Genomic DNA, 11,836 nt, shown 5'->3' on the forward strand with positions numbered 1-11,836 from the left:
TTCCCACTCTTGATTCTCTAGATCGTTGCCTCCCTCTATGACCGATATGTTGACTGACCCTTCTAACTCACCACTTCCCTCCTCGAACCTGCTGTCTCTCCTGTTTGCTGCTTCCCTTCTCAACCTTTTATGTTCACTTTCTCCTTCCTGCATGTATGGGAGGAATGTTGTCAGAGCCTGTGCATGATTCTTGGCACCCAGTTACCCACCGTTATGTTGACATTGTTCACATGGAGTTTGCCAGGGTGACTGACTCTTCCTCTGGTTAAACTTACGGCAAGTCAAAGCCCATGGTCACTTTTATTTTTCTTGTGATCTTGTTTTTGCATTTTTCTTTTGAAACCCTCTCTGATTTGAGCTGAAGCAATGGCAAAGATTGATTTATAAGTTATATACTTTGTGTAAAAGACGTGGAATCTAAATAATTTGCAGCATGTGATCCTCTAGTTCCAATTTTCAGAAATGTGAGGAAACATGAAGCTGTAAAGTATTTTGATGGTGAAACTGTTGTAATTTCAGGAATTCTGTGAATACTCAATGAATAGCCCCAAGTTTCAGAGAATGAGTCATTTTTAATTTAATCCCTGTCACCAGTTATCAATCAGCATTTTGATGCTAATCTTTGCTCACATTTCTGCGCTAGTCTGTGGCCTTTATTTTTCAGTTGAATTATAATTTTCTCTCTTTTAAATCTGTTTCCTTGATTTTAGTTTTAAATCCACAAACCAAGTATAATTTTCAAGACACTATATTAAATGCTATACTTTTTTGGATTTTCTGTATGTTTGATTATGGACTGAAATAGGAAGAAGTCTGGTTTAAAAGCTGAGGATTGTTCAACGGTTGCTGCACTTTTTGAAAACAAGTTGCCATCATTGTAAGTGCTGTTTACACAGCTGCAAGTTCAAGCAGTGGGACAAGCTAGCTACAGACAAGCTGGAGCCATAGGGCTGTGTATGAATAGAGATATGGCTGGCAACAGTAGCTGATTGGTCTATGACATGGTGGTCAGTTATTGATGATAAAGGCTTCCTCCTATCAATAATTGTATGGTTGACTCCCAGTTAGCTGAACAAATTGTGGGTGTGAATATTTGAGGGAGAAGCCACCAGACATTTGGAAGCTCTGCAGTAGAAAGCATCTCAAGCCTGCAAATGGCCGGTTTATTTCCCTTCCTCAATTGTTATAATGTGACTTATATTAATAAGTCTGAGATCTTTATAAATGTGAGCCAGTCGGCCTCTGCCTCCTGCAAACAAGTGAAAGTACCTGGACAGTGAAGATTGAGAAGCAGAATACTGATCAACCAAAGGATTATCTCAGCAAATCCAGTGAACAGGGACCACCCAACCACCTTCCCAGTCTTCTCACAACATTTTGGTTTGTTTGTGTAGAAGGTGTATTTATGAGGGGTGAGAATTTTAGCAACTAATCTGTCACTGGTTTATAATTGTTTATCTGTAATTCGAATCTATTTATTTGTATTTAACTGTTGTTCTTGATAAGTACAGAAATCGCTGGGAAAGCTCAGCAGGTCTGGCAGCATCTGTGAAGAAAAAATTAGAGTTAACATTTTGGGTCCGGTGACCCTTCCTCAGAGTACAGAAACCTTGTTTGCTCTTTCTGTCGACCTGATCTGAAAGTCAGATCAATCAAGAAAGTCTGTGTACTTTTTAATATCTTTATCATTTGTGTCAAATCCGGGAATGGCGAGGTTTGAGTTCTAGCGTGTGACCCCAATGAGGCTTAACACTTTCCCAATTTGATTCATTTGGAGTTGTACCAATGAACTACTCCCATTTTCCCCATTAGCCAGTGGCCCATGATTGAGACCTGTCTCTGCCATGCCACTTTTTTGAGCCATATATTCAATTCTAATTGGTTTATGCCCGTGCCAGTTTCCAAATGGCTCAGGAAGTGACCCAGAGATTATTAGTTTTAGAGGTTCTAGTTATTAATTTAGATCCTTATTCCTCAATATCTGTCAGCAAAAATAGATTTCCCAGTTGTATTTATGCAATTAGTTCCTAAATGGACCACTGTAACTGAATCCTTCTCCGACATTCCTAGTGTATTTCTAGCTGAGAGCGATACCTTTAACCCTTATCACCGAGCAGGCAAGATAACCTACAGAACTCCTGGACATGGCTGCAGCAAACAGTATCTGTCTCCCTTACTATGCTGTCCCCCACCGCTATCATATTCTTTCTCACTCTCTGTATTTGAATGGTTTCTAGATCCTTAGTGCCATATTCAGTTCACTAATACATCCCTCTGCCTGTGCCATCACATATAGATAGAACGGACCTTGTACTGCTAACTGGAAAAGGGAAAAGCTAACCCTTCTCCATGCATTTTATGCCCCTTAACTGCCTGTCTCACATTCAAACCCTTCTCTCCATGAGCATTAGCCAGGTCTGCATAAATGGAATGTAACAAATGTGACTGCCTCCTGGATTAATGTCCAGGCAACTCCTTCCTCCTTCACTGCTGTCCCATAATGTTTACAACTGAAGCACCTCTTAAACTTGAAGGTATGGTTATTTGGAATCATTGCATTCCCCACAAGCTACGACACTGCACAGGTGCAGGCTACCACTTGCCCTGCCATTTCTCTTAACCTGTTTTATTTATTTCATTGATTAGACCATGCATTTAATCAACTTGATGTGTAGATTTCATCTCCTAATTAATTACTTAATCTAGTTTTGTTTAAAGCAGATTAAATGCATGCTTCTGATACAAACCATAAGTATTGAAGGCAAAAAGCAGCCACTCCTTTCCCTTCGCTATTTATCCTCTACCGTGTATCAGCAGAGACTGTTTACTTTTGTGTGGCTTTGCAAACTGCACCTAAGTTACGAGTGCTGATGAAGCTTCCTATTCACAGTAATTAACGCCTAATCACACAGTAACAGTAAATTGCCACCTACAAGCAGTTTCCATTGACTAACTCAGAGATAGTAAGAACTGCAGATGCTGGAGTCAGAGATAACACAGTGTGGAGCTGGGGGAAGACAGCAGGCCAGGCAGCATCAGAGGGGCAGGAAAGTTGTTCCTCTGATGCTGCCTGGCCTGCTGTGTTCCACCAGCTCCACACTGTGTTATCCATTGACTAACTTACAGCTTCCGTTAGCAGCAACTGCGGAGATAGGAACTGTTAACATTCATAGACCTGAATTTTTAAATTTTGTTGTTCTTCCACAGTTGTTGCCAGGTCTTTGCTGAGCATTTCCAGCATTTTCTGTTTTTATTTCTGGTTTCCAGAACATTTTGCTTCTTTATTGCTGAAGTTTGTTTTATATTTTTGAATATTCTATGTTACTGAGAAACAAAGTTTCGGTTTGATCACTCATTAGCTACTACTTACCGAAGAGTTACACTTGTGACAAATTTCCAACATTAATATTCTGTTTGACGTGCACACTGACCACTGTGCCAATCACTTTTGAATGAACCATTTCATGAGCTAGATCCTTGTATTCTAGTGAGCAAGTTCCGTGGCCAGGTTACTGAATCTTTATAATCAGTACCCACTTTATCAAGTCAGTCTCTTCACAATCTGACCCAGAATTGCTGGAAATATTTTGTGTGTGGTAGGAATGATGCTTGGTGTTTTTCTTATATATAATACTTGCACAAATGATATATCTACTCCGTAGGTGCTTCAGCATAATTTATGTCCCTGTTATTGGTTATTATCAGCTAAATTGGATATTTGGCTGTGATCCTATATCCAGTTTAAGTTGCGTGATGTTTCTGTTTGTCTCGAAAAATGATGCGATCAATTTCTCTTTTTTAGAATATGTCACCTTATGTACTTGATTCATCTGGCCCTAATATTTAATGGTTATATCTTGGATAGGCCTGTGTTTTAGATCCTGACATTAGGGATGACCAATCAATGGGACTTAGCCAGGATCATGTGGGCAGTTTCTGAGCCAAATGCACCATTTGCTCCTTAAGCATTGATGGATAAATTTTCAAATTTCTGTAATGACTTTGTTCTTAAAATATGCTTCACTGTTTCAATTTTCTGCACAATTTAACTATTTGATCTGCAAGAACTGTTAGAATTTGCTCACACAGCAACCTCTGGCTGAGAGATTTATTTGACAATTAATGGACTATTCTGTTTTACATTAGTGATTCCAATGCTTGTCGCATTTCTTACAATGAATTCTTAATTTACAAGCTTGGGGTCACTGATTTCTCACATTTCTGTGCCTTTTGTAGATCATTGATAAACACCTGGAGCGTTGAACACATAATAGGAATATGTTCCAGGAGGTAGCCACCTTAAAAATGTAAGAGTTTATGAGAGCAGCAGAATGACCAGCCAGAGGAAGCAGGAAATACAGAGAGAAGTGAGTGAGCCAGAGGTTATTCCTCCTCTTGGTTCAAAGCTCCAGGTGTTTATCAAAGACCTAGCAAGCTACAGGACAACTTGTCACTGCCTTCTCAAGAGATGGGCAATAAATGCTGGCCTTTCCAGCCTTAGTCAAATTCCAAAAATATATGTATGAATAAGTGAAGTTCTGAACGTGAGTGAGAGTGATGATAGAGCCAACTTTCCGGCACCATGGGTGGCTCCGCTACAGGGATGGAGAAAAGTGGAAAAGCAGGAATGGTTGGGAATGGTGGTGAGGAGAACAGATGGGTATTTCTGTGGCTGGAGATATGACTGCCTGCCTCTTTCTCTTTCACTGCCAGAGTGAAGGATGTCGCTGAGTAGTCCCAGGACATTCTAAGGGGGTGTGTGAACAGGCAGTTCATAATGACATCAGTGACATGGACAAAAAGAGGAATGAGTTTCTGCAGGCAGAGTTTAGAGAACTAGGAGAGAAATTGAAAAGATAGGATCTCAAATTTAGTAATCTCCAGATGTGCTGATGAGTGCTGAAATAAAATTAAACAGTTGAATAAGTAGCTGGAGAAATGGTGCAGATGGGAGGGGAGGTCTTTTGCTTATTGAAGTCTCTGGACCACTTTTGATGATTGTAAGAACCATACAAACTAACAGGGTCAGGATTAATATAATAGCACTGGGTTTTGTTTGTGCTATTGGGAAAGTTTAGAAGAGCTTGGCTGGGGATAGAAACCTGAGAATATAAAATAGGAAGTGAGGTCATAGTGTTAGTAAAAAGAATTATGGCTGTGAAGATATCTTAGAAGAATCAGCAAATTGGTTGAACTGAACAACAAAATAAGGGGAGATCACTCAGATGGGTGCATTCTACAACTGTCCAAATAATCTGAGGGAGATAGAAATGCAAACATAGGCAAATTACTAAAAAGTTCAAAAACAAAACAACTACATGAATGTTGACTGGCATAATCATTGTGAAAGGCACAAAGGCAGCAGAAATCAAAAAAAATATTCAGGTGCACAGTTTCTTAATCCAGTATGTTGGATGCCCAACAAGAAAAGGTGTATTCTGAGGTTAGTTGCAGGGAATGAAGTTGCGCAAATGAAAGAGGTTATCATTCACTTGGAGGACATTGGTAGAAGTGATCATTATTCATTAAGATTTAGGATAGTTACGGTAAAAGACAATGGTAAACCAGGATTAAGAGTTCTTAGCAGGAGACGACTGATTTTACTGAATTGAGATGTGATTTATCTAAAGTGGACTGGAAACAGCTGGTTGAAGGGAATCAGTGGTAGATCAGTGGGAAGCGTTCATCAAACAGATAGTGAAGTTTCTGAGCTATGGTGACATTTTGATGAGGCAAACTTGGAAGATATAAAAACTGAAAGAACTGTGGATGCTGTAAATCAGAAAGAAAAACAGAAATTGCAGGAAAAGCTCAGCATGTCTGACAGCATCTGTGGAGAGAAATCAGAGTTAATCTTTCAGGTCCAATGACCATTCCTCAGAACTTGTGTGTGTATGTATAGCGACTCCTTTACAATGATGGTTCTGATACACTGCAATTCTGCACCACTGACTCTTTATTAGATATAACTGTTTAATCTTGTCATTTGACTGCAGCGACAAATGAGGACAGAGTTAAGTCGCACAGGAGCACAAAGAATCAGGGGTTTGACATCAAGATCCTCCTGCAAAAGATGTGCAAAGGCTACAAATATGGCTAAACCTGTGATAAAATTTTTAAAGCGTTGTCGATTGGAAAGAAGCTGAAGTTGATTAATTAAATGGAGAATTGAGGTGTGAAGCAGGAAGGAGACATTGTGTAGGAGCTGAAGATGCCGCCATTGTGGAGGTAGACAACACTGTATGCAGTGCAACAGAACTGACAGAGGATGTAGTTGTAGATGCAGTATGTTCTTCAACTAAGTAGGCCAGTGACCCTGAAGACTTCCCAACTGCTCATCTGCTTGTTTCCCTAGCAAAGGTTGTAGAAATGCTCTGGGATTCTGCACTGTTGCAGAAAGACACATTTGACTGCATTGATGACATAGCTGACTGTATCACACTATCTGAAGACAAAGTGCTAAACAGGAAACGATTGCTGAATTTTGCTGGAGCTAACGCCTGACATTTTTCAATGCATTTTATAAGGTGATATCATTGTAAGGTTTGAATAAATTGAATACAGAATTTTTTTAACATATTTACTGCTTCACAGCGTTTTGATTTGGCATTCTCTTTGACATAACCCAATTTGCTGACAAATATGTTCTATGTAGGGGCCTCGTTGGTTATCACAAAGCTCCACGTAACACAGATTTGTGAACGAGTCATCTGGTATTCAACTCATCGGGATTTTATTGTAATATGTTTATTTGAGGAAAAGAAAATTCACATCCCCTTAGGATTTCAAAGGGCTTAAAGGAAAAGAGGAGAGAAAAGGAGAAGCTTACGACAGATTCAGAGGGTTCAGTGCTGCAGGAAATCGTAGAGATAAAATTGTAAAGCATTTTTGGAAAGCAAATAGAATCAAGAGAAACCCAAAGATATTTTCTAAATACGTAAAAAGCAAGGACATAAATAAAGAAGAAGTAGGCCCATTTGTTCCACCCCTATGTGGAGGTGGAGGACATGGGTAGGTTCTTTATGAGTACCTTGTATCTCTTTTCATGAAAGAGATTCAGACACTGCAAACAGTTGGAGTTTGAAATATCAGATTGAATTCAGTTAGGGATAGAGGCAGTATTAAGTAGTTTATCATCTGTGAAAGTGGATAAACCCTTGGTTCTGGATGATACATTATCGGATAAGGGAAGCAAGAGAATAAGTAACAGAATAAAGTCTCTGATATATCCCACCAGGAGTACATTCTGTACTCTGCCCGGAGTACATCCTTGTCACTCTCAATGCTTCCTCCAAGTGGAACTTAACATGGAGGACTACTGCATCAGCTTCAGGGAGGACTGTATGATAATCACCAGGAGGTTTCCCTGCTCACGTTTGATGTGTTGCATGAGACTTCACAAAGTCCAAAGTCAATGTTGAAGATTGTTGAGCAGTGTGGTTGAGTCCTAATTGCACTCTGGGCAGTTAGGAATGGACAATAAATGCTGGCCTAGCCAGTGAAACCCTCATTCTGTGAATGAATAAAAAAAAAACTTCCAGGGCAGCTCCCACTTGACTCTATATCATTGTGCCACCACCTCTGCTGGGCCTGCCCTGCTGATGGAGTAGGACACACCTAGGGATGGTGATAGTGACATTTGGGGCATTATACTGAAAGGTATGATTCCATGAATATGACTATGCCAGTCTGTTGCTTGACTAGTCTGTCAGACAGTTCTCCCAATTTTGGCATGAAACCCCAGCTGTTGCTAAGGAAGACTTTACAGGATTGAGAGGGCTAAGTTTGGCATTGTTGTTTCTAGTACCTCAGTCAATGCCAGGAAGTCCACCCAATTTGTATTTTTTTTGTGAATATGCAGTTCCACTAGAGAAGTTGCAAAAGAGATTTCAGATAATGTTACCTAAACTAGAGAATTATACTTATGAAAAAACAAGAGAGAGACTGGGGTTGACCTCTTTGGAACAGAGAAACATGAGCGGAAACCCGTTATGGGTTTTGATAGAGTGGGTGTGAAGGCCTTATTCTGTTTGGTTGAGGGGTCAATAAGTAGGATTTTAGGAGACTTATGTAAGATTTGGTGGGGATTTGGGACTCACTACCTCATAACATTTAGAATTTGCATATGAAAATTTTGTAACGTACAAGGCTGCAGACTAAGATCTGAAAAGTTGGATTAAATTGATTACTTGTTAGGTAGCAGGGAAAAATTGGGCCACAAATAGTTTCCTTCCAAAAAGGTACTGCTATGATTTCATGTTTCTTTGATGTGCATAGCACATAAAACAATACTTTTCACTGTATTTCACTGTGACAATAGTAAAATAAAAATCAAATCAAAGCCAGAAATGCAAGCAGGTAAGACTCAAGTCATCTAATTTAGTGGGAGGTCTTGTGGCTCAATTGAAAGCATTCCTGCTTCTGAGCCAAAAGTCTGTTGGTTTCTTTTTGTTGTGAACATGCCCATCCCTCATTGCTCTGAGATGGTGGTTGGTGAGTCACTGGAAAACACTGTAGCATTTTGATTTGATTGAATGACTTGCACAGAATGACAAGAAAGTTTTGTTCTGATAAATGAAAACGTTTTAATACATCCAATGCAGGATAACTGACTCTAAGTTAATACTTCTGTTTTTCTTTTCTTGTACAGTATACTTTCTGGAACTTCATTCCTAAGAACTTGTTTGAACAGTTCAGAAGAATTGCTAACTTCTATTTTCTGATCATATTCCTTGTGCAGGTATGATAAATTCTATAATACATTCCAAATGTGCCTTTCCTTTGACAGATTTTATGTTGTTATTCAAGTGAAACATCTTTTTATCAGATACTGTAACTTTTGAGCTATAGCAGGCAGTGAGGGAACCAACATTAGAGAAAAAATATTCTTGACTTCATCCTCACCAATCTACCTACTGTAGCAGATGGGTGGCAGTATTTGTAGGAGTGACCACTGCAGTCATGTAGAGACAAAAGCCAGTCTTCATACTGAGACATCAGCCATTGTGTTGTGTGGCACTATCACTGTGCTAAATGGAATGGATTCTGAACATGACTAATTTGTGTCATCAGCAGGAGCAAAAGTGTATTCCACCACAAAACGTAGCTTCATTTCCTACCATATCATTCTGTCTACCATCACACCAGGATGCATTTCCTGGTTGAATGACGATTGTTGGAGTGCATGCGACCACGTATGTAAAACTGACTCAGTGTTTATTGCACAGAACTATCTGCATGCTAACCAGCAAGAACAATATGTCAAAGAGCCCAACCATCTCATAACCAAGGCATCAGGTCAAATCTCTGCAGGAATGGCATGTTCTGTCATGAACGGTGTCAGATAAATAAACAACTAATAAGAGAGGGCTCCATAAACATCCCAACTTTATTGATGGCAGGGTCCAGCATATTAGAACATAGAACAATACAGCACAGGAATGGGCCCTTGGCCACAATGTTGTGCCAAACATGACACCAAATGAAACTAATCCCTTCTGCCTGCCCTTGGTCCATATTTCTCCATTCCTTCCATATTCATGTGCTTATCTAAAAGTCCCTCAAATACCCTTATCGTATCTACCTCCACCACCACCCCGGGCCATGCGTTCCAGACTCCTACCATTCTCTGTGTAAGAAAAAAAAATCTGCCCCTCATGTCTCCTTTGAATTTTCCCCATCTAACCTTAAATGGATGTCTCCTAGTATTAGACATTTCAACTCTGGGAAAAAGCTTCTCACCGTCAACCCTATTGGTGCATCTCGTAATTTTATAGACTTCATAGAAGTCTCCTCTCAGCCTCCACCGTTCCAAAGAAAACAACCTAAGATTTTCTAGCCTCTCCTTATAGCTCATACCCTCTAATGCAGGCAACATCCTGGTAAACCTCTTCTGCACCCTCATCAAAGCCTTCACATCCTTACTGTAATGTATTGACCAGAACTGAACACAAAATTCTAAGTGTGGCCTATCCAAAGTCTTATAAAGCTGCAACATGACATCCTGACTCTTGTACTCAATTTCCCGACCAATTAAGGCAAGTATGCCATGCGCCTTCTTTATCATGCGCAACAATGGGGGAGAAACAGAGAGTGAGGAACAGGTAGGTAGGACATTCAGAAAAGCTTAATACAATCCAACAGAGTCATCGTGACTTTATGAAAGGGAATTCATATTCTTTGAGGATGTAACAAGCAGAGTTGATAAAGGGGAGCTATTTAATGTTGCACATCTGGATTTCCAGAAGGCATTTGATAAGGTGCCACATGAAAGGCACTTGCACAATAAGGGATCTCATGGTATTGGGGGTTGTGCATTGGTACGGATTGAGGCTTGGTTAACACACAGGAGAGAAAGTCAGGATTAATGTATCTTTTTCAGGTGGGGAGTATGTAACCAGTGCAGTGCCACAAAGCTCAAACCTAGGACCTCAATTATTTACTATGTATATTCTAGGTTTGGAGGACGGGGCAGAGTGTAATGTATCCAAATTTGCTGATCATACAAAAAACAGGTTAGAAGGCGTGCTGTGATGTGGACATAAGGAATCTGTAACAGATATAGACAGGTTGAGTGCGTGGGCAAAGACTTGACAGACAGAGTTAATGTAGAAAAATGGGAGGTCATACGCTTTGGTAGAAAGAATCAAAAGGCAGACTGTTATTTAAATAGAGAATGATTCCAAAATGTGTTGTGCAAAGGAACCTGCATGTTCTTGTGCATGAAATGCAACAAGTTAGCATGCAGGTTCAGCACATAATTAAGAAGGCAAATGGAATTTTGTCTTTTATTGCGAGGGGGTTGAAGTTTTACAAACAGATATGTCCTATTTCAACTGTACAGGGTGTTGGTGAGGCTGCACTTGGAGTACTGTGTACAGTTTGAACCCAATATTTAAAAAAAAGATATAATGACATTGGAGGCCATTCAGAAGAGATTCATGAGGCTGACTCCTGTGATGAAGAAGTTGACGTCTCATTGATGGCTAAACAGGTTATGTCTTTACTCATCAGAGTTTATAAGAATGCGGGGTGGACTGACTGATATATCCAAGATTTTTGAGGAAGTTTGGCAGGGTGGATGTTGAGAAGATGTTTCCGCTCGTGGGAGAATCTTGAACTAGCAAATATAATTACAGAAGAAGGAGATATTCATTTGAAATGTGAAGGAATTTCTTCTTTCAGAGTGTAGTGAATGTCTGGAATTCTCTTCCCCAGAGAGTTGTGGAGGCTAGATCACTGAAAGCATTTAAAGAGGAAGTTGAAGTATTTTTTGAAATATTGAGGAGTTGAGGGCTATGAGAAGTTGACATAAAAGCGGGATTGAGGCCTGGAACAGATCAACCAGCGTCCCAGTCTAGGGATATGGGTAAACCATTTAGGATTGTGATGAGGAGAAATGCTTCCACTCAGAGAGTGGTGAGCCTGGGGAATTCATTCCAACAGAAAGCATTCGAGGCCAAAACATTGTATAATTTTAAGAAGAAGTTTTATGTATAGCACTTGGGGCTAAAGAGACCAAAGGATATGTGGGGGAGAAAGCAGGAACAGGCTATTGAGTTGGATAATCATAATGAATGGTGGAGTAGGATCAAAGGGCCAAATGTCCTACCCCTGCTCCTATTTATAATGCATTAATCTTTGCTCACCGATGCTCAGTTTGTTTTCTATCAGGGCTACTGTGTTGCAGACCTACCAACAGCCTTGGTTGAAACATGGGCAAAAGAGCTGAACTCCAGACATGAGATGAGAGTAGGGGTAGTAGGAACTGCAGATGCTGGAGAATCCGAGACAACAAGGTGCAGGGCTGGATGAACACAGCAGGCCAAGCAGCATC

At 40.1% G+C, this 11,836-nt stretch overlaps 1 protein-coding gene across 2 annotated transcripts in view; it reads left to right on the top strand.

The window, feature by feature from the left end:
* The window catches only part of LOC109913709 (phospholipid-transporting ATPase IH), an 87,653-nt gene that overhangs the window by 36,150 nt on the left and 39,667 nt on the right, over positions 1-11,836 (top strand). For both annotated transcript variants that reach the window (XM_048598033.1, XM_048598032.1), the window contains exon 3: positions 8,651-8,740. In XM_048598033.1, the coding sequence (XP_048453990.1) occupies positions 8,651-8,740 (90 nt within the window). The remainder of the gene's footprint in view (positions 1-8,650; positions 8,741-11,836) is intronic.

The sequence above is a fragment of the Rhincodon typus genome, chromosome 6, assembly GCF_021869965.1.
Source record: "Rhincodon typus isolate 14 chromosome 6, sRhiTyp1.1, whole genome shotgun sequence".
Taxonomy (NCBI): Eukaryota; Metazoa; Chordata; class Chondrichthyes; order Orectolobiformes; family Rhincodontidae; genus Rhincodon; species Rhincodon typus.